This window comes from Ambystoma mexicanum, chromosome 1q (assembly GCF_040938575.1).
Source record: "Ambystoma mexicanum isolate Mex_15411 chromosome 1q, UKY_AmexF1_1, whole genome shotgun sequence".
Lineage (NCBI taxonomy): Eukaryota > Metazoa > Chordata > Amphibia > Caudata > Ambystomatidae > Ambystoma > Ambystoma mexicanum.
This window is the reverse complement of record NC_090922.1, coordinates 1,405,620,400-1,405,644,665: the sequence shown is the minus strand read 5'-3', so window position 1 is coordinate 1,405,644,665 and position 24,266 is coordinate 1,405,620,400. Positions and strand designations below refer to the sequence as shown.

The 24,266-nt window shown below is 43.7% G+C and overlaps 1 protein-coding gene across 1 annotated transcript in view; it reads right to left on the bottom strand.

Annotated features, from left to right (window-relative positions):
- Nucleotides 1-5,746: 5,746 nt before the first annotated feature.
- Nucleotides 5,747-24,266, bottom strand: part of LOC138548282 (vitamin D3 hydroxylase-associated protein-like) — a 746,809-nt gene continuing 728,289 nt past the window's right edge. The window contains exon 15 of the mRNA XM_069642265.1: nucleotides 5,747-8,809. Coding sequence (XP_069498366.1) covers nucleotides 8,684-8,809 — 126 coding nt within the window. The 3' untranslated portion in view covers nucleotides 5,747-8,683. The remainder of the gene's footprint in view (nucleotides 8,810-24,266) is intronic.

Here is a 24,266-nt window from a genome sequence, read left to right as displayed (position 1 = left end):
CACTAACCCTGGCCTACCCATCGCAGACACCTATGTCAGTGCAACTTCCAGACAGGCCTTCACCGACATGCTCTTCTCAGTCCCCTCCCCTGATCTATGGACTCCTCATCTCATCTCTACTCTCTCCCCTTTTACTTCCTCTCCCATTAATGGTGGCACCAAGTGGGAAGTCCTCTTGGCGGGCTTCGTATCATCCAGGTGTATCATTAATGTCTATCACACGGGCACTTGGTTCAGGGTCCTCTACCCAACCTCCTTCACTTTGACTGGCACCTGCCATCACTCATTAACTTCTTTCCCACATCTGCTACTCCCTCTTCCAATTTTTGTCCCCCCCTCCGACTGGTGTACCACCTTCAAAGGTGGAGACTGCCTTCATCTAGCCACACTTAATGCTCGCTCAGCCATCAAACACTCTGCCGACATTTGTCTCCATCTTGAAGATATTGATGTCAACATCCTCACCCTTAATGAGACGTAGTTCAATGCCAGCTCAGCCATTGTTTTTAACTCCCTTCTCCCTGAGAGTTACAAGATCATCTCCAAGCCATACTCTAACCATTCTGGCGGTGGCATTGCCCTGGTCTTCCCTAAGTGGATCCCTTCCTCCAACATACCCACCCAACCTTACTCTCTGACCATTGCCACCATCTACAGGCCACTTGGGCCCTCTACGAAAGGTCCGATTTCTTCTCCTCTCTCCTCACAAGCACCTCTAAACTCCTTCTCATGGGCGATTTCAACATCCATTTGGGCTCCTCTATCATAGCATCCACTCTCTTCCATGTCCTTTGCACCTCGTTCTCCAGTCCGGTTCAACCCACTCAGTTGGACAAACTCTTAATGCCCTCATCCACTCTGATCTTTTACTAACCTCCTTCACGAACATCAGTCCAATGAAACAAGTGTCTGCTGATGCCTTCGCACCCACCTTCATCCCCCCCACCATAGACTCTACCTCTGATTCTGCTCTCATCAACCTCCATCTTGCCATTACTAACACTCTGGACATTCTTTCCGAAGCCATGAGGATCCGCCTGAAACCTGCTCTAAGCGTAACACCTGGTATGACTCTGAACTTGCAGTCCTGAAACGCAAGTGCAGAGCTGCGGAAAGAAAGTGGCAGGACTCTGGCTCACTGGCTGACAAAATGGCCTGTCGCCTGCTCCAAAGACAATACAGACTTTCCATCCATGCCAAGAAAAGGGCCCACATCCAGGCGCGTGGCCCTGGTGCATCCAACAACACGACTGAACTCTTTAAAATATGCAGGGAGCTAGCAATCCCTTCCGCAGTCTCCTCCTCACCCCCCATCCCAAGTCCTCTGCAATGCATTGGCCACAGACTTTACTACAAAAACTCAGGACATCCTGAGCACCCTTCGGTCCACCCCCCCTCCTACTCCCACTTGCCTTCTATGGCCACCCACCCTCCTTCTTCCTTTCTCTGCTCCTTCTCCCTTATCACACTTGATGAGGTCACCAGAATTGTCCACTCCATGGTCTCCTCCAAACACGTTTCCCCCTGCTCTTCCAGAACCATTAAGGACAATGTTGGCTCTATTGCCTCTGCACTTGCTGATTTCGGCAACACTCTTTTGCCACCGGATCTTGCCCCTCCTCCTTCAATCACTACCCTGTGTGTACCCTCCTGAAAAAACTTTCAACAAACCCCACTTGTCCAGCTAACTATCACCCTATATCTATCACCACCTTTCTCAGGAAACTCCCGGAGAACCTGGCCTTCCCCCAAATTACCTCACACACTGAACTTGTTGGTTGCCTCCACGACCATCAATAAGGATTCTGACGATCCAGAGACACAGAAACTGCTATTCGGAACATGAAATGCGTGTATCTCTGGATTCCAAATGTCCAGCTGTCATTCTACTTGAAATCCCACTCTTCTTTTGATACAGTCTACTACATCCTCATAAAATGGCTCCATGATACCCTGGATATCTCAGAGCAGGCACTGGACTGGCTGACCTTCTTCCTCAGCGACCATCCGTCCAAGCTTTTTCTGGGCACTATCTCCTCCTCTACCTCTTTCTCCACCTGTGGTGACCCCCAGGGCTCTAGCCTCTCTCGCTGGCTCTTTCACACTTATCTTGCTCCACTGGCACACCTCATTTCCACCTTGTCCCCTAACTTCCAGTGTTATGCAGATGACACACACATCTTCTTCAAACTTCCCTCCGACCCTCTGCTTTCCTCTTCCATCATTCCAGACTGCCTATCTGCAATCCAGTCCTGGTGCACTTCCATCGATCAGCAAGATTGACATCTTTCCTATTGGGACCCCTTCTTCCTCTTTCTTCCCCTCACTCTGGCCTTCCTCTATGGTTTCTCTCCCATCTCCTCCTTCCAAAGCCAGAAACCTTGGAGTCATTTTCAAGTTGTCTCTTTTCTTCCTCCCTCACATCCAGGACCTTGCCACGAAGTCCTTCTTTCAACTCTTCCTTCTCAAAGGAATGCTCCCTTTTCTCCCTTTCCCCCAGAAGCTAAATGTCTCCAGAGTTCTGGTTCTCTCTATGCTAGACTACTACAATAGCCTTTTCCTGAATCTACCCTCTTCCTCTCTATGACCCCTCCAACTAATCCAGAATAGGGCAGCAAGATGTATTCTTGGCTTCAAGCCAAGGGACCGCATCTCTACAGCAAGTTCCTCTGCATCATCCATAGGACTGTCTGGGGCCGGCGACCATGCTATCTACAACTTGCTCTTGCTAAATACTCTCCTACTCGATCTCTATGTTTCTCTAGTACCAACTTCCTGTATGTCAAGTGCTTTGCTAAACAGAGGGCTGGTGGCTGATTTCCTTCCCCTGCTGGCTCCCTCTTATGGAACAGCCTCCCTCTTCCTCTTCATTTTGAGCCAGATCTCCTCAAATTCCAGAAGCTCCTCAATGCTTTCCTTTTCACCTCCTCCTTCCCTTCCTCCCTTCTCTGTTAATCCCACAGTTGCTGAGATTATGGCGGCCCTGATGTGTTCTCCTCGACCCTGGCCTCCAGCACCCAATCACCTTCAGCCTCCACCTGCACCCAGCATTTGTCTTGGCACCCACCGGCCTATGCCACTGTAGGCCTGTGCTTACCTCTGTATTGGCAGCTGACCTCTCCCTAGCACGTCCTCCACTGGTCAATTACATCTGCTGCTCACTGACGAGCATGGGCACTCCTAAGCTCTTACCCCCCACCCTCTCTTCTCCTATCCTCTCTCAGCACTTGCACCTTCTGAATGCTGACACAGCCTAGTATGTCTGTCTTATCCTTCAGTGTTTTAGTTGCTTTTTCAATCACATGTTCCCTCCCTGTTGCCCTCTATGAACTTTGAAACACAATTGACTTGCTGTATACGTGCCTTACAAATTAACAATAAAATAAAAAAATATAAATTTAAAGTGAATCTATTCATTAATTGAAGTTAAAGATGTTTGCATTTTTTATATGTGTCTTGGGAAGGCATTGTGAATGAGACACAGATAACTCACTGAAAGGTTGGGCTACAAACGTTTTTTAGAATGAAGAAGGTTGGAAATAGGTCTATCTGGCACTGACCTAAGGTGGGAATTCCCTACCTAAGTAAAACTAAGGATAGTCTGTGTCAGGGTATCCAAAGTATTTGTCCATCTGTGTCCAAAACCTATACTCACATCTATTTTTATATAATGTGTAAGGATGTCAGCCTCAAAATGAAAGTGTTCAAATAAAGGTTCTGGGCTTTGTCCAGCTCTTTATCAAAAGGTTTCCCTTTCCCAAGGTGCAAATAGTTCACAGTATAAAAGGGGGTTCCCTTCCCCAAGCTCTCAAGTCTTTCAACAGTTTCAATACAACACAATGGGGGTCATTACAAGTGAGGCGTTAAGGGGTTAAAGGCGCCGGTAAAGGTGCCGGAGCCGTCAACCCCTTACCGCCTCATTACGAGTCTGCTCGCAGGAACCTGCTAAGAACGCCTGGTTTTAAAAATGCGCCCTTAGCGGGTTCCGCAAGCAGATAAAAGTCCTAACAACGGGCCCGTAATTAACGGGCCCATTGTTAGCACTCTCCCCATTCCCATTAAGCCATATGGGGGCTCGAATGGGAAAGAGGATGGGTTCCTTGAATGAGGAATTACCGCGTCCTCCAAGGTCGTAATGGCCTAATAATTCCTCATTCAAGGAACCCGGATCCGGTAGACGGTAAGGGGGTAGCCATGCCACTAAAAGCGGCATGCTTACCTCCTACCTTGTAATGACCCCCAATGTCTTGGGATCCTTGCCAGCTCTTCAGTCTTGGCTATCTTTCACCAATGTCAGAGTTCAACTCCTTATGCTCAACTCACACAAGGCTTCCTTTTAAAACAAATCACAAGCTTCCTTTTGGTGCTTTAAGATGCTTTTGCATACGGGGGTGTAGTCGGGCTAGGCGTAATTGTTGGACTACACGGCCCCCCCATTACAGGTCACGCAACAACACACCTTACTTGCTCCTTCTTCATAGGCACCTTACCACTGTCACATTTCTACAGTATATTGACTTTTTCTCATTCCACATCCTTATAATGCTTTCCCATTGCTTGTTTTGCCTCCATTATCTTGTTATACTGTTATATACTCTCATGGGTCTTGACAATGCTTGCACAGTTCCTTTAACTAGTTAGATTCCACAAAATATCTTTCATAACGGTATTCAACTGTGCTTGCTTTCATTCAAATCAGCATTCAAATTTTAAAAATATTTGCTTTCTTGTAAATCGGTATTCGGTTTACTTGTTTTCATCAAAATGCTTGCTTTCATTTGATTCAGAGTTTTCATTCACTTTCTTATAAGTCTTACATACTCGTCTTATGTCCCGGTGTCCCCTTTTCTAGGTATACGCACCGGTCAGTGTTTATGGCACATGAAAAAATTGCTTTCTGTATGCTATAAAGAAACCCATCCCTTTTACATTATGCATAAAGCATGCTAAAAAAAGGAGGGGTTACAGTTGAACCAGTTGAACTAAAATAACAACTAAAATGCTTCCTGCATAAACAACCCTTATTTATATAAAACAAAATATGACATGCAATTGATAACATAATTTGTCAATGTACTTACTTCACTATTAAACTAACATTTCTACTCCAACACAAAAACTCTAAAATGTATCTTTTTAATTAACAGTATGTGCTAAGAGCCTATTAGACCTTCTGATGTGTCATTATCATTTCCGATAAGGAGCCCTCCCCAACATATGCCGGTGATAATGAACCCTCCCTTAGTCTACAAGACTATGGGCCTCATTACACGGTAGGCGGTAAGGGTTTACTGGTACCGGTAAAGGACCGGTAAACCCTTACCGCCTTACTACGAGTTCCCTTTGCGGGACCCGACCTTAACGGCTGGTTTTACCAGCCGTTATAGAAGGGTGCCGCAAAAGGCCCTCGGTGCTAAATACGGTACCGCAATTTGTGGTACCATAATTAGCTCCTTCCCCATTCCCATTATGCCCTATGGGGGCAAAAATGGGAATGGGGAAGGGCCTTGGTGAATGGGGAATTACCTCCCCTGCTCACCTTGGAGTAGGGCGGTAATTCCGCCATCCACCAAGGCGGACACAGTAAAATACCAGCGGCAACCATGGCACTAATAGCGCCATGGTTACCGCCTACCGTGTAATGAGTCCCTATATCATTTAAGACGCAAGTTAGACTGTGATGTGTAATATATAAATTATGTCAATTATAATGTGTTAAGAAAAGCTATAAGATTATGCTTTCAAATTAAAGTCTTTATTGCTTTAGCCATAAAGTATAAGCCATTTCAACAGCAATTGAAATGGCCTACAGTTCAGTCCGGTTTGTTTATTTATTTGTAAAGCACTTGCACTTAAGCACTGTACAATCCTTTGAAATAGCACAAAAATACATGAAATGCAGAACAGTCAGAATAGTCAAAAGTAAATGGTTAGGCTGGTAAATAAATGATATGATATGAGAGGAGAGCGGAAGATAGAAAAAGAAGCTGAGCGAAGAGAGGGGATGGGAGCGCTAATGCTCAGGAACAAAACATGCAAATTATCAGGAGTATGATTGGGCACAAGGTGGTTTGGGAACACCCAATAGAAAAAGAGTTTGCGCTCGAAGAGGAGAGGGAGAATAGAAGGAAGCACGTGAGGAAAGAAATGGTGTAGCAAGACCATAGAAACATTTAAGAAAATTAAAGAAACTGAGATTTAAAGGAAAGTTTAGATAAAGAGCAGAGGAAATATATGATTGGAGAAGTCAAGGCAAAATGGCATGGGTTAACTGGTTAGAGTTGGAACAAAGAGAAGGAAACTAAAAGGAAACAGTCGAAAAGGACTTTACAGATGTTAAATAACTGAAAGCGTCAGTTGCAACAAATAGCATATATGTGAGCAGAAAATGTAAGAGGAGTCAAAGATCAGGCTTAGATTATGTGCGGAAACTGAAAAGAAGAGAGTAACAGGAGCAACAGAGAGAAGAGAAGGTGGGCGAGAGGGAGATATGCAGGAGGATGGGTATCATAAGACTTCAGTTTTGGTAGGATATAAGTGCAGAAAACATGATTGCATCCAATGTTGGATGTCAAGTAAGCAGTCAGACAGAGCAGTATGAAGATAATACGAAAAATGTGAGAATGAGAGAAAGATTTTTGACACGTCTACATAGAAGTGAAATGAAAAAATGAATTTAGCATATTGAAAAGGGGACAGAAGTGAGCAGATAACCTACCCAGGAAACAGAAAGAATGTTCTAAAAGATAAGATGAGGACCATGATAGAACAGTACCAGAAAAATCCATAGAAGATAGGATATATAAGAGAGAAGGGCGATCCACAGTGCTGGTAGGGCTAAAAGGAAAGCTCAGGGGCAACATATTTGTCTTGGAAGCAACACAATACATAGCAACACAGGTTTGAATCCCAGCTCTGAACTTAGCGACTGGACTTTGGTATAAGGTGTATACAAAATATGAATTACTCAAAGCCACGGAAAGATTCAAGAGAAACAGAGTAGAGGAGTGTTTAAGATGACAAATAAGGAATGCGAAACGTAGAGTAAAGCAGTTTCCATAGAATGTTTAGGACAGAAACCTGACTGCTGAAGGCGAAGTATTGAATGGTGGTGAAGATAGTCGGAAACCTATGAATAGACTACTAGTTCAAGAGGTTTTTAAAGAAATTGCAGTAGTGAGATAGGTCCATAGTTAGAAGGAAGAGAGGAATCCAGTGAGGGATTTTTGAGTATGGAAATTATAATAGCATGTATGAATGCAGTAGGAAAGATATCAGATGAAAGAGGAATTAAGAAGCGTTGTGAGATAGGGGATAAGGCAAGGCAGGATTTTGGGAATGAGAAAGGAGTGGACCATCAGGAGAAGTAGTCGGATGGGCTAAAGGATGCAGGTGTATTAGAATTTGAAAGAGGAAAGAATCTTGGAATTAGAGTAGGAAGTATAGAGTGGTGGGAGATTTTCCATCAGCAGATAGAGTAGAGTGCTGTTGAAGACGTTTACTGATAAAATATTGAACAAGATCAGAAGCTATGATATGATATGATATGATATGGCATTTGTAACGCGCCTATACACAAGTGTTTCAAGGCGCGACGAGGCAGGGGGGGAAACAAGGGGAGACAGACAACGATCCTACCAGGCCAAGTGTCAGATCACGCAAGTGCAAGGGTAGGGGGGACTGGGAAAAGTGCAAGGGGAAGGGGAGAGGGGAAAGTGCAGTACATGGTTAGTAGAAAAACAGATAAATAATAGGGCCAGCTGGTGGCAAGTGCAAGGAAGTGCAGTACATGGTTAGTAGAATACAAGATAAATAATAGGGCCAGCTGGTGGCAAGTGCAGGCAAGTGCCGGGAGAAGGGGCTGTAGTATACAGAGACAGTCCCGTAGTGCAGGTAGGCAGTGCAGGGAAGTGTGGCTGGGCCAAGGACCGAGATCGGTGAGTGGCCCAGTTGCAGATTCAGTGCAGGTTCAGTGATTTTAGCAGGGGAGAGAGGGAGAGAAAGCGGAGGCAAAGAGGAAGGTTTTGAGGTGCTTCCGGAACCGGAGATGGTTCTCCTCAAGTTTCAGGGAGGCAGGAAGGCTGTTCCAGAGGGAGGCCCCTGCTGCGGAGAGAAATCTACTAAGAGGAGTGAGAAGATGAAAGAGCTAGATAAGGAGTAGGAGAAGTAAGCAGAGTGTTTACTAGTTGTAAGAGGCACAGGGTGGGGAACACAATCTTGAATAACATCATAGAAGTAAAGATGTTTAGCAGCATCAAGAGCCAAGTCATGAGATGAGTGAATAGAAGAAAGTAAAGAATAATGCAAATGGGAACGAGTTTTCCTACACCGCAGTTCCTCTTGATGGAGAGAGGAATGTAGCTGTGGGGTGATTCAGGGTTATGGTGGTTTGCGGGATGGTGTAATAAGTCAGAAGAATAAGGTATGTCAAGAGTTGAAGAGGAATTTAAGGACGCAAGAGCATTGTTAGGAGATTGAAGTAAAAAGGTAGAACAGTAGACCGAGCAGAAAGAAAAGAAGAATTAAAAAGTTTAAGACTATAACATGTTCGTTCAGTATCATCATTTTCAGCAGAACAGCATATTATCATCTAGTTAAGCCAGTGGATATTCACCTTTCCTAATTTTAATACACAGAAGGAACCCCCAACACATCCGTGCACAGATAGATGGCTACAATGGCCCTATGTCCTCTTCTTAGAAGCGGTTAGGGTCTCCACCTCCTTCATGAAGCGTAGGCACAGCTCCTCTTGCCAAGGTAGGGCCACACACTGCACAGACAGGGGTAAACCCACCCCTCCTTCAACAGCCTGCAAGTGAAAGAAAGGAAGGACAACATCAGTTATAGAGCAGGGAGCACAATGAGTCAATTATAGACAAGTAGGACAATCAAGTTTACAATAAGAGCAAAGGGCTCGACAGTTATTTACAGATGGACACATAAAAAGGTTCAGGGCAAGGTGTACTTTAAAACGTTTCTAATTAGATTGTTAAATAGCGACCTACCAAATTAGATTCCACTTTTTATAGAATCATAAGAGGTAAAATTGGGTTCCTGGATGTCAACATTAATACAATGTTGTCCTTGCAAATATTTGTTTTCGTTAATTCATTTAATATGGTCTCTGTTATATCCAACTCCTTTTTTTAATGTGTTAATGGTTTACATTATATTAAGGTAAAATACCATTTCCTTATATGGTCATTAATGGCTGTTGATTAAGAAGTAACTTAGGACTTATAACTGATGTTAGCCAACTTGTTATGATGCCTTGTCCATAAATGGGCATAAACATCCTGGTAAATATACATGTTTTGTGTTGGTCATCAACTGTATGTATAAACATGTTGTGCTCTCATGCCAGATTCAAAAGTGCATCTTGCGGCTGTTGCCATGTATGTAACAAATATCAGCAAACTCGAGAGGATAGCTCAGGGGCAACACGCTCACCTTGGAAGCAAGACGACACAGAGGGACACAGGTTGGATCCCCGGGTCCGCGCTTGGAAACCTCTGGGTATTAAGAGCATTATAAATAACCAATCACCAACCATGTTTATAGTCTCCCAAAAGACATGGGATCTTCCCTAGGTTCCAATGTGCTGTGTATATAAATATAGTCAGTGAAAAATAACTTTGTTAAAGGGACGTTATGGTTAAGTTGCGCTACTAAAAACCTATGAAATTCACTGAAAAAAACGTTGCTAAAGGGACATTATGTAAAACCGAAAAACCCCTGAAATTCGCCAGTTATGGTAAGCTAAGCAACCATAACTTGTGCCACCACTGTGCATTGCTAAGACTAACACCCAGGATATCAAAGATGGCATCACAAATGTCATTGATGGCATCACTGATGACATCACGTGTGCATTTACTTTTCATGACGGTACAAGGGATTCTTATGGTAATGTTGATAAAAAAGTGTCAAGGATCATTGGAATAAATATCATGTGGTACATAGTGCATTAAGGAATGCATTGATACATATAGCATTTCATTATGAAGTTCTTTCCAGTATACTAGGCTACTCATGTAGAAACATAGGCATTGTGTGCAATATTAATAATCTTGCCATGGTGAACGTAAAATGATAAATGCTTTCTTATTACAGTTTTGTCTACTGTGAAACATTTAATAAGTAGCTAACAAAACCCACAAACTACACAATTGCATTATTGCAAACAAAACACAAACAGATAACAACACATACAAATATAGGCATATACAGGGAAAAGGAAATAAACAATAAAACTGCGGTATTACCAGACAATATTCATAATCTAACTGATTATCTTCATGCACAGAAATGATTGCTCTGTTTGAAAGATACTACTTACCTATGTATAACTATCACATAATGTGACTGGACCCTAAGGAAAGTAGTGTGCATATATTGCATACAAATATGAGCATATCCAGGGAAAGTGCAGTTAAAAAAACAACAGAACTATAAGGAACTGTTGATAACCTTACTGATCATCTTCATACATAGAAAGCATTGCTGTCTTCCGAGTCTGTTTTCCCTTATGTATATGTTTGATATGTTGTGAGTGAACCCCAAGTGAATTACTGTAAGAACATATTTGAAGTATAAGTCTACAAATATAGTACTTTTTGAATTTTTAGGTCCTGACTGTTACTGGCCTAGATATGTCAGTAAAGGAAAAAAGAGGGATCCAGACATGTGATGTCATGAGTGATGTCATCAATGACATTTGTGATGTCATCTTTGATGTCCTAGGTGTTAGTCTTAGCAGTGCACGGTGGTGGCGTGAGCTATGGTTGCTTAGTTTACCATAACTGGCGAATTTCAGGGGTTTTTCTGCTTTACTTGGAACCATAACGTCCCTTTAACAAAGTTTGTTTCACTCAATTTCATAGGTTTTTAGTAGCACAATTTAGCCATAATGTTTCTGTAACAACGTTTTTTCACTGAAAATAGATATATAGATAATGTAAATTTGATGAATGTTTACTAGGATGCCCTTAGTTAATATAAATATAACATACAACATACTGAACCCCCTACCTGCGCTAGTGGGTCTGATGTCGGGGGAGCATGCGCCTGTTCGCGGACGGACTCAGACAACATCAACCCTATCCAAAAACTCAGGGGGTATCTTACATTCTTATCTCATCAAAAAAAACACTAAAAGTTCAAAAAGCAGCACATAAATAAATTACATTCAATAATAAATAAGAACTGAAACTGTGTATGTAAGACACTAACAGTCCAATTAAATAACATATGCAACATGTTATACACAGTGGAATATACCAAAGCACAGTAAATATGCCTCCAACAGAATTAACTCACAGAAACTGCACAGCAAAATGCAACAGGACACCTACGCAGCAGTAACAGCGAAACCTAGCAAGAAACTAGTGAGTACACTACATTTATTGTATATATTTATAAACTTTCTGTATTAGGTATACTAAAACTAATATTTTTTTTTTACACAGAAATGTCCAGTACTTTGGAATGGCTGGAAGAAAATTTTCCTCAGGATGAAATGAGTGAAGACAGTGATAATAATGGTAGACACTACACTTCTCTATATAAGCTAATTAATAACCATGACTTTATGTGTACTTAACACATTTTTTTTTTAACAGACCGTATAGACATTAAAAATAATATACCAACAGAGACATTAGAAAATCCTCTGCAGCGAATGAAGCTAAACATGGATCTGTTAATGAACAATTTAATTCTTTTAAAACACTTTGTGGAGGACAGTATAAAAGAAAACATTAAATGTCATAGCCCCACATATACGTGTTTCCCCTCTCCATGTCCCAGCCAACTATCCCCAAAACCTCCCAGCAAGAAAAACGTTACGATGAGACTTCACTCCCTTCGTCCCCTACCACCCATGATGTCCAAATCCCTAACTCCCCTGTATTTGTTTCAGTTTATGGTTCCCCCTCTCTTTCATAATTGTTATACTTTTATACAATAATAAAATATTGAGTGTGTTGTTAGAATATTCCTCTGTGCCTTATTTATTTTTTAAAAGGCAGTTAGGGTGTCCACGGACAGTGTGGCTGTTCGGGAGGTCCTCAATTAACCAAAATGGGTGTGTGCTAAGGACACTATACCTTTTTGTATTGTTGGCAATCAAAATGGAAGTGTTCTTAGGACACACAAGATGTCCGCCTGTCCGCAGCTAACCAAAATGGGGGTGTCCTAAGGACACTATACCTGTTCGCACTGTCCTCAATCAAGATGGAAGTGTCCTTAGGACAGACAAGATATCCTCCTGTCCGTAATTAACCAAAATGGGGGTATCCTAAGGACACTATACCTGTTTGAATAGGCCATAGTCAAAATAGGGGGTGTCCGTAGAACACTAAAGATGTCTGTATGTTCATAGCTATGCAAAATAAAGTATCCTAAGAACATTCCCCCTGTATACATTGTCCATAACCAGAAGTGAATATGTCCATAGAACACATAGCCCGTCCGCCTGTCCGCAAAGTTGTGACACACATTTATTTTGCTCGGGGACCTGAACAATGTCCGTAGAACACCCGCGCGCCTGCACACCCTTGCCCCTACGAACATCGTGCCTGTCCGCAACTGTCCTCCGCACATGTGTCGCACTTTTCATTACTTCAGGGACTGGAACACTGTCCGTAGAACACCAGCACGCATGCGTAGACCGACCCCGCACATTTGGTGTCCTATGGACAGCCGTTCCATTTGCAAAAGTGTCCTCAACGTCATCATGTGACTGCACCGGTGCTAAGTGTAACGAACACTGCTTAGGCCCCTGGACACCTAAAAAGTGTCTTTTTCAGCAATCCAAGTTATTTTCCTGGGAACATTCAGCCTTGCACATCTCCCACACTATGTACCTGGCGATCTGCATACATTTTGGATTTTTTTTAGCCCTTTCTTTGTGTTCGTAGTGTCCTGGAACAGCGCGGGTGTCTGCGAAGCACACCTCAGTACCCCTATAAAAGGCCACACTCCAGAGCTGCTCATTATTCGGTTTTTGGGCTTCCAGGATAGAGACTGCACCTTGTTGCATTGGATTGCTCTTGCTCTTTGAAACAGCTTTCCTGATGGCATCCATGGCTGCTGCTTGTGCTACTGCCGTCTCAGCAGTACCCCCATCCCCTCCACCACCAACCCCTCCCCGAGGGCGTGCCGAGGGTAACATGCATCAGGATACAGATGAGAGTGATTAAGAGCATGAAGAGGATGAGGTAGTGGAAGTCCCTACTACTAGTTCTCACCGTGAATCTTGGGTGCAGAGGTTATTTACCACTGTTGATGGAGTACCAAGAGCATGTGCACACAAGGTGACCTGCAATCAGCGCAAGATGGTGCTTAGTCATGGCAAACCGGGTTTGTACAGATATGGTACTACCTCAATTAAGCAACACCTAAAATCGTTCCACGGTGGAGCTATTCGTAAGGTTGTCCTTGCGATAGACGTAGTAGGTTGAGGTCCCCTACAACATCCTCTGTTTCTGCTCCTGCCATCACAAGAGACACTCCTGTGGGGCAACGCAGCCCTCCAGCTGCCTCGCAGGCCATACATGATGCGGTTGGTCCTTACCTTTCAAAAGTCACAGAATTGTGCATGTACTGTGACACAGTACTCTGCAGAGGGGAGAACCTTTGAATGCTTTTGAGACTGTGCTCAAGGAGCATGAGAAGAACTGCTACCTATCTGAATAAGGCCCACCCTACATCTTGTTCTCTCCACCTGACCTTTCCCATCCCCGTGGTTGGTGCCCCTTCCTTACCCTCCTTTCCCTTCCTTTCCTTGTGTGTTGTGTTTAAGAAACCAACAAAAATATAAAAGAACAAAACCAAAATTAAAAAGGCTCTTTTCAGAGCTGGCTTTCACAGTACAAAAAGAGAAGTTTCAATGAAATGCGCAGGGCCCTGTGGGGAATGAACATTTAAATAGTGTGCCCCACTTACCCTTTGAGGTTGGCTCTGAAAAGAGCCTTTATTTTGTTTTAGATTTTTTCAGGCTTCTTTTTAGGCTTTTTCAGATCTGTTACATGACTTCACAATAACTTCCTGATTGAGGTCTGCATATTACCAATAAATATTCCATGACCAAAATCTGTGAAAGTCATTCCATTACAAGAAAATATTTCACCATCTTCCAAAAGGTTCTCATTTTGGAATGATGACATGCCCACAGAATACATAAAAAAAGATATTCCTTCATTAACAAGACATCTTGTTATGTATTGTTGAGGATTAAATACATGCCAAGGCATCCATGGAGTCCTAGGTGGTATTTGTGAAAAAAATATCTTAACAGATGGAAACAGGTGCATCAGTTCCTTTAGCCTACAGCCTTCGGCCATGCACCCAAGACTCTAGGCCCTGGCCACAACCACTGCAGCATAACACACCCATAGAAACAAACACCTACCAAATGACCACAACCCAAAAACATAATACATCCACCTCAAAACTATGCACTTCAATTAACATTCTAAGTAGTGCGCCCAGTGTTTAGTATGTCCACTGACGGACACCGCAAACACATCACGGCCTTCTCCCACCTAAACAAATACAGCATTTCACCCATCCCTTACTCCCCCACCCTCTCCAAGCATTCATACACAACAACACACTCCCCAAAATTGGATTTATGCTCCCTTCCAGCGCATGTCCGTGCATCCAATTTTTTCAGGCTTCTTTTTAGGCTTTTTTCAGATTTTATCTGTTACGTGACTTCACAACAACTTCCTGATAGAGGTCTGCATATTACCAAGAAATATTGCATGGCAAAAATCTGTGAAAGTCATTCCATTACAAGAAATAATTTCACCATCTTTCAAAAGGTTATCATTTTGGAATAATGACATGTCCACAGAATACATAAAACACGATATTCCTTCATTAACAAGACATCTTGCTATGTCTTGTTGAGGATTAAATACATGACAAGGCATCCATGCAATCCTAAGTGGTATTTGTGAAAAAAAAATATCTAAGCAGATGTAAACAGGTGCATCAGTTGCTTTAGCAACTCTTCAGTGCACCCAGCAAACCTGTTGCACTCAGATAGCCCAAATACATTGCTCCACAATTTACCACCAGAATATCAGGAGTGTTAAAATAAGCCATATTTCTACAAAGTGTATAAACACCTTGCAAATGTTTCCCTGGCACATCACACCAGGTAGCCTCCACTCCCTGCATTCCAACATTGTCCGAAATGCCACACATGTTTGCATACCACTGCAGATTAGTAATATAATGATCTCCCACTATCCACACTCTAACTCTGTCCATCTCAGCAACCACAGCCATCTTAACAGCATACAGCAATGCAAAAAATGAATACCCTCTCTCCCTATGAATGACACCCTCAGCACCTGATTGGCTAATTCCCCTAGTCCTATTTCCATGCCAGATATGCAGAGAAGCCCCGGATGTGGCATGTCCTGTCTGCGAACAGATGCGCTGTCCGCGGAGCGCTTAACACTGGTGAAGACCTTCTACCCTTTCCACTTCACTCTCTGCACCATTCCCTTGTTGGATACTGTTAGGCAGTCACACAACCATCCACCAATCACATCCAAGAACTCTACATCTAACTCCATCATCACAGTTCAACACTTTAGATGTACTGTTGATCACTCTGAGTACAATTGTACGGTGATTGCAAAGAACCTATAACAACAACTACCATAAAACTCTCCAATACTTCTGCTTGCAGATTCATACACATCCACATGCATGAACACAAACTACAGTTATTGATATTTTCTGCACAGTACATGTACAGCTCTTGTATGAATACAAGTAAACAGGGTAACTTCCACTTACCCTGTATAACCTATAAAAAAGCTTACTGTCACTTTTCCCATCTGCTACGATATCAAGTGTGACTTGCAAAACGGTCTGCTCTCCAACTTTTTGTTTACCCATATAACTAACTGTAATGTGGAAACTGTTATTCTCTTCTTTCATTCTGTCATTTGTGCAACCACTGCCACCTACTTATCCACATTTGAACCATAATAGCATTTAATGCATTATAGTGCATTGGATGTACATACAATTTCCTGTCTATACATTCTGGATATTTTACATACATTCTATCATTTGAACTTCCTTTAGGAATGATTATAATAGTAATCAGATACAACACACACAGCTATCTAACAAAGTGTAATTTCATGTTAAAAGATGGGAGAAATAACAGTATAATTATGGAAAAAGGCATTCTAGTGTGTTAGAAAATGACACACAGCCAAGATGAGTACATGCATCTTTATTTATGCACACCGATAGCCAATATCATTTGAAAGGCTCCCATTTGAAACAACACCACTTCCTCGACAACTGTTCTTCCAATGTACACAGCTCTCTCATTCCAGCTGGTTGCCCATTCAGTTCTCGATTTTACAACAGCATTCAACTATGCACAGGTGTAGTCATATCTATCACATCATCTACAACTATGTACACTGTTGTAAAGCAAGACATACAACATCTCCCCCCTTCCCTTCAATCTGCAACACAAGCACCAGGTCCTTCCTTGCAACCCTTACTTTATTTCAGACTCTCCCATCTCCAATCACCTCAGAATCACCCAGTACTTAGTAGTCACCTACTGAGTAATAAGCTGGTGACCTCATCAAATCAATCACATTTATTTCCCCTAAGCAGCCCACATACCACAATCAAAATGTTTGGTAGCATTGTAGAGCTATGCTGCGGTGGTTGTGGCCAGGGCCTAGAGTCTTGGGTGCATGGCCTACGGCCTACAGCCTTCGGCCATGCACCCAAGACTCTAGGCCCTGGCCACAACCACTGCAGCATAACACACCCATAGAAACAAACACCTACCAAATGACCACAACCCAAAAACATTATACATCCACCTCAAAACTATGCACTTCAATTAACATTCTAAGTAGTGCACCCAGTGTTTAGTATGTCCGCTGACAACCGCGGATACCGCAAACACATCACGGCCTTCTCCCACCTAAACAAATACAGCATTTGACCCATCTCTTACTCCCCCACCCTCTCCAAGCACTCATTCACAACACACTCTTCAAAATTGGATTTATGCTCCCTTCCAGTGCATGTCCACGCATCCAATATGGGGGGCGCATCGAAACGCTTTGATGCACCTCACACCTCATCCCAGCCAATCAGAGAACACGTTGAGTGTCTGCGGACATGACCCACACCGATCATCCAATCAGTGTCCTGTCCACAAAGCGAACAGGGAAGTGTGACCACAGAGCAGATATAGATATCACTAATTATTTTGCCTTACGTTTTGGTTGTTTAAATAAAAACTACTGGACAGATTTACACCAAATTGACAAAAATCTGAGGGTGGAGAATTAACATTTAAATAGTTTGCCCCACTTCCCCTTTGAGGTTGGCTCTGAAAAGAGCCTTTTTATAAAGATTTTTCAGGCTTCTATTTAGGCTTTTTTCAGATGTTATCTGTTACATGATTTCACAACAACTTCCTGATTGAGGTCTGGATATTACCAACAAATATTGCATGACCAAAATCTGTGAAAGTCATTCCATTACAAGAAAAAATGTCACCCTCTTCCAAAAGGTTCTCATTTTGAAATGATGACATGTCCACAGAATACATAAAACAAGATATTCCTTCATTAGCAATACATCTTGCTATGTCTTGTTGATGATTAAATACATGACAAGGCATCCATGCAGTCCTAGGTGGTATTTGTGAAAATATTATCTTAGCAGATGGAAACAGGTGCATCAGGTCCTTTAGCAACTGCTTCAGTGCACCCAGCAAACTTGTTGCACTCAGATAGCCCAAATACATTGCTCCACAATTTACCACCAGAATATCAGGAGTGTTAAAATAAGCCATATTTCTACAAAGTGTATAAACACCTTGCAAATGTTTCCCTGGCACATCACACCAGGTAGCCTCCACTCCCTGCATTCCAACATTGTCTGAAATGCCACACATGTTTGCATGCCACTGCAGATTAGTAATATAATGATCTCCCACTATCTACATTCTAACTCTGTCCATCTCAGCAACCACTGCCATCCTAACAGCATACAGCAATGCAAAAAATGAATACCCTTTCTCCCTATGAAGGACACCCTCAGCACCTGATTGGCTAATTCCCCTAGTCCTATTTCCATGCCAGATATGCAGAGAAGCCCCGGATGTGGCATGTCCTGTCTGCGAACAGCTGCCCTGTCCGCAGAGCGCTTAACAGTGGGGCAGCCCTTCTACCCTTTCCCTTTCCACTTCACTCTCTGCACCATTCCCTCATTGAATACTGTTAAGCAGTCACACAACCATCCACCAATCACATCCAAGAACTCTACATCTAACTCCATCATCACAGTTCAGCACTTTAGATGTACTGTTGATCACTATGAGTACAATTGTGCTGTGATTGCAAAGCACCTATAACAACTACCATAAAACTCTCCAATACTTCTGCTTGCAGATTCATACACATCCAAATGCATGAACACAAACTACAGATATGAATATTTTCTGCACAGTACATGTACAGTTCTTGTATAAATACATGTAAACAGGGTAACTTCCACTTACCCTGTATAACCTATAAAAAAGCTTACTGTCATTTCTCCCATTTGCTACGATCAAGTGTGACTTGCAAAACTGTCTGCTCTCCAACTTTTTGTTTACCCATATTACTAACGGTAATGTGGAAACTGTTATTCTCTTCTTTCATCTGTCATTTGTTTTACCACTGCCACCTATTTATCCACATTTGAACCATAATATTATTTAATGCATTATAGTGCATTGGATGTACATACAATTTCCTTTCTATACATTCTGGATATTTTACATACAATCTATCATTTTAACTTCCTTTAGGAATAATTATAATAGTAATCAGACACAACACACACAGCTATCTAACAAAGTGTCATTTCATGTTAAAAGATGGGCGAAAAAACAGTATAATTAAAGAAAAAGGCGTTCTAGTGTGATATAAAATGACACGCAGTCAAGATGAGTACATGCATCTTTATTTATGCACACAGATAGACAATGGGCCTCATTACGACCCTGGCGGAAATCGTGGCGCCAAATGCACCATGGAGCACGGCGGAAAGCTGCCGATAGCGCCATGGGGGTTGGCGGATTTACCGCCCCATTCCGACCTTGGCGGGGCGGTAAATCCCCATTCCCCATTTTACCCTTCCCCATTCCCATTTTTGCCCCATAGGGTATAATGGGAGTGGGGAAGGCGTTAATTACGCCACCGTAAAATACGGTGGCGTAATTAACAACAAGGTCCCGTAGCGCCATGGATTTCTCCGCCCGGAAAAACCAGGCGGAAAACGCTCCATGGCGCTACGGGAACTCGTAGTGGGGCGGACGGGTCCGCCGCGAATACCGCTGGCGTAAACCCACTCCGCCAGGGTCGTAATGAGGCCCAATATCATTTGAAAGGCTCCCAGCAGAAACAACACCACTGCCTCTACGACTGTTCTTCCAATGTACACAGCTCTCTCATTCCATCTGATTGCCCATTCCGTTCTAGATTTTAAAACAGCATTCAACTATGCACAGGTGCAGTCATATCTATCACATCATCTACAACTATGTACAGTGTTGTAAAGCAAGACATACAACATCTCCCCCCTTCCCTTCAGTCTGCAACACAAGCACCAGGCCCTTCTTTGCAACCCTTACTTTATTTCAGACTCTCCCATCTCCAATCACCACAGTATCTCCCAGTACTTAGTAATCACCTACTGAGTAATAAGCTGGTGACCCCATCAAATCCTTTGCATTTATTTCCCCTAAGCAGCCCACATACTACAATCAAAATGTTTGGTAGCATTGTAGAGTTATGCTGCAGTGGTTGTGGCCAGGGCCTAGAGTCTTGGGTGCATGGCCTATGGCCTACAACCTTCGGCCATGCACCCAAGACTCTAGGCCCTGGCCACAACCACTGCAGCATAGCACACCCATAGAAACAAACACCTACCAAATGACCACAACCCAAAAACATTATACATCCACCTCAAAACTATGCACTTCAATTAACATTCTAAGGGCCTCATTACACGTTGTGCGGTAAAAATCGGAAGGGTGCATTTGGGTGTTTTGGGGGGAGGGGGGTAAGGGTGCATTTGGGTGTTTCGGGGGGAAGGGGGGTAAGGGTGCTTTTGGGTGTGTTGGGGTGTTGCACTTCTTATCACATTCTGTTCAATACACACTGTTATGAAGTTGAAACCCAAGCGTGGTCTCCATCATTGCGTATGTGTCATTTATCTTGGACAGGGTCCTTTGTGGGACTCCAAACATGCACCAGGGCTACAATATCCATCTCCGTCTATGCTATTTCACCTTTGTGCCTGATGGGATTTCAGAATCAGATGCTGACACACATCGTGTGCCTCCTTGGCATTGCCTCTTGCATGTCCTGCAGGGGCATTCCACCCGTACTCATCCCCATCCCCATCATGCTCTTCTGGTGGTTGCATGTCAATTTCAGGTGGTATTGGCACATTCCATCATATGCACATTTTTTGATGCTCTACACATGCCATGGTTATCATTGCCACTTTGACACGGCTGTACAGGAGTGCCTCACACAGGCTGCTTAGGCAGCGGAGCACTGTCATTGGAAGGCTGACTGCCAGCTCTATCACGACGCAGGTACGGGGATGTGCAATATTGTTGTCCTCTTCCTGCTGGTTCTGTGGGTTCCGTACAGGGGTTGGGAGCCACCTCCTCAGTGGATAGCTGGCATCGCCTGTATGGTGTGAGGAATGGGTACCTGTTACGGGTTACCTCGGGTGCGGGCTGTTGTTATTGGTGCTGCACTGCTATCATGTAGTCAAGCCCGTCATGTCATGCTGCTGCTATTGGGACCATCTTGGTGTGGGAAGGGGTGTGGGTAGGGGTGTGGTGTGCTCTTTTCTCCATTGCATGCACCTGTGCTGATTGTGTCCACCTGTGGTAGATGGGTACACTGCTCAGGTCTCTTAACGGGTGCTTTTCGATGCCGTTATTAGCGCCATGCCGGTAAGGGGTTTTTGGGTGTTTTCCATGCCGCTAATGCCATGTCCGCATGGTTTGTGATGGCCTGGTATTAGCGCCATGGTGCTAATTCCGGCCTGGGGGTCGCGCGCCTGCGGTCTTGCCACTGTTAGTGGCACCGTAATTAACGGGTGCGCTGATAGCGGTGGGTCCGGGTCGTGATTGGCTTAGGAAATTAACGGTACCGGTAAATCTTTACCGGTACCGGTATTCCGTTACCGCACAACGTGTAATGAGGCCCTAAGTAGTGCGTCCAGTGTTTAGTATGTCCGCTGACAACCGCGGATACCGCAAACACATCACGGCCTTCTCCCACCTAAACAAATACAGCATTTGACCGATCTCTTACTCCTCCACCCTCTCCAAGCACTCATACACAACAACATACTCCCCAAAATTGGATGTATGCTCCCTTCCAGTGCATGTCCGCGCATCCAATATGGGGGGCGCATTGAAACGCTTTGACGCACCTCACACCTCATCCCAGCCAATCAGAGAACACGTTGAGTGTCCGCAGACATGACGCAAGCCGATCATCCAATTGGTGTGCTGTCCACAGAGCAAACAGGGAAGTGTGTCCGCAGAGCGGATATAGATATCACTAATTATATTGCCTTATGTTTTGGTTGTTTAAATAAAAACTACTGGACGGATTTACACCAAATTGACAAAAGCACGCTTTTGGGACTAAGCTGCGGCTCCTGCTGCAGATTTGGTGAGAATCCGTCCAGCAGTTTGGGCTGTAGGCGCGACAGAAATATTTTCCCATTATGTCTATGGGAGAAAAATACATTTTAGGACCCCCTCTATAACTTTGACCCCCCTTCACCAAACCTCACCAAACGTTGCAAAAAAATTCAGAGTAGGCGATATACATTTTTTGGCAATGTTTGGTGAGGATTCGTTCAGGGGAAGTGAAGTTATAAGCCGCCGAAAAAGTGCTCTACCTATGGGTTTAGCAACTTAACCATGACTACACGGCCACTTCTGTGGGCTGTGTAATGAGCCTAACTCTCGAGAAGCTTAGCTTATTCTGCAGCAGGAGGGCTTCATTCCTTTATCAAAATAAAAATGTATTAGTTACATAACTTACCTGGCTCCTGGAAGTCCATCACTTCAGAATGATTTGAGCTAAAAACGGATTGGAAGCCCTCCTACACTCCATTATTGGCTCCCTTGCTGCTCTTGCTGCCTTTCTGCCTGAACACCTTGTTCTTCTGGTCAGCCCAGCAAGTTATCTGGTGGTCCGTTGCTCTCCACTCCATATTGTCCATCACATCTCCATTGGTGTTCCTCCAGCTGGCTCTGTTCCCCCTCTTCACTCCATGTCGCTGTCTGCACACCGCGATACCTTGCTCCCCTGCGAGTCCTATCAGCAGTCTATTTGGTACCCCGCCCCACTGCTCAGCAGTGTTGGTGCCATCTCCTCATAGTGAGTCCAAGGCCCAGTCTGGTCTCACCCGGCCGCTCAACGGAGGAGTACTCAACGCCCTTGGTCCAGCACTAGAGGAAAGGCCCATACTGCATCTCTGGAGGCACCTGATTGGCTTGCCGTTATGCCACCAACCAAGCCTCCGAGCCTGCCAACCACTCCACGATGGCCTCATCAACGTTCAGCTGCGACACCAACTGGACCTCTCCGGCTGGCAAACTGAATGTCTGTGGACGCCCGTGGATGAGATTCTTCTGCGCCTCCTTGCACACGCATCATTAGCCTGCCCTATCCTCTTGCAGCCCTTGAACTTTCACACGTGTCTACGTCTCTGCATTGCCATTTCGATAAGACTTCAACTTGGGTTGCTATGCTGAATATACAGTTCCTCCAATCACCCTTCTTCCTCACATGTTTGCATTATGGCGAAATAATGTTTTTTTTCTAAATGTTTATTATTAATGCAGTGTCTGCAATTTATTGACAAACAGCTCCCTTCACGCCCATAATACTTCCTGTGTTTCACTGTCCAGTCCTCCCTACATCAAGCAGTTTCTCACCCAGGTGAACTGGGTTATCATTCTTGGTTACCATCTTTTGCCATTCATAACACATTACTTTAACAGCATACGTGTCATTCTTACATCCCATATTTTATCGCATTTATACACCTGCAGGAAAGTGTTTTCTTTCATATTTTGCTTTGTGTTACCCATGGCCAAACAGTGTGTCTACGTGCATTCTACTGTGTGCTTGATATCCTCTTAACCATGACAAGCGTACCCCCTCACTTCCTCCAAAATCCCGGCGAACCAGCAATTCTCTGGGAGACATGGAGAGCTGACACTTAAGGTTGCCAGTAAGCTTCATAGAACACTAGCTATGGCCCACACTAGCACAATGTTCTGTTGAATGGGTCCATTTTGTTTCTATTGTATGCAGCTTCTTCCCCAGCCATTCTCTCGCAACTGACTGCTTTGCATAGCACTGGGTGCAATGTAGAGGTGGCACAGTTGCATCATGGAAGTGGTAGGTATATCCTCATGCGAAGAAAAAGGATCAAAGATGCCTTAGGCAATCAAATCACACACCAGGAAGATGTACTAATATGGGTATCACTACATATTATCTCCACCAAAAATATCGCTGCATATATGGTCATATGGAACGGCAATAGGCAATATTTTTTTGGGCGGGGATAATTTTGTGGGTTTTTGGGAGCAGAGGTTGCAGGGGTGTCCACCACCCCTTTAAAAATAATGCAGGGGTTGCAGGGGTGTCCCCCGCAAGTTCCATGCCTTAATATCGCCGCAAAATATGGCAATATTTTAGTATGGCAATATTTTTGCAGGGATATTAACACATGGAACCCTAATATGTCCCAGGATTCCCCTTTAATCCACCAATCAAACTCCTTTGATCTAAAATGTCAATTATACTTTATATCTCAAACGTAACCTAGAAATACTGCAATTGTCACAGGTTTCCACACTTGAGATGCTAATACAGGCAACAAAACAATGCAAAATAACATCAAATCACTAGAATTACAATGGTAAGTCCTCAAGAATCGCATTGTAGGTAAACAAGTGTGCTTATGTTAAGAGATCATGGTCTACATGTGCGAATCGCAAAGCGTGGAGCAAACTTAGCATATTATTCAAGCAACCCCACCGTCGAAATGGGAGTCTCAATGCCCTATTCTGCTTTCAGCAGATACTCAGTTGGCTTGATCCTGCGCAGACACAGCAAAGAACCCACGAATGAACCGCCAATGGTGAAAACGTA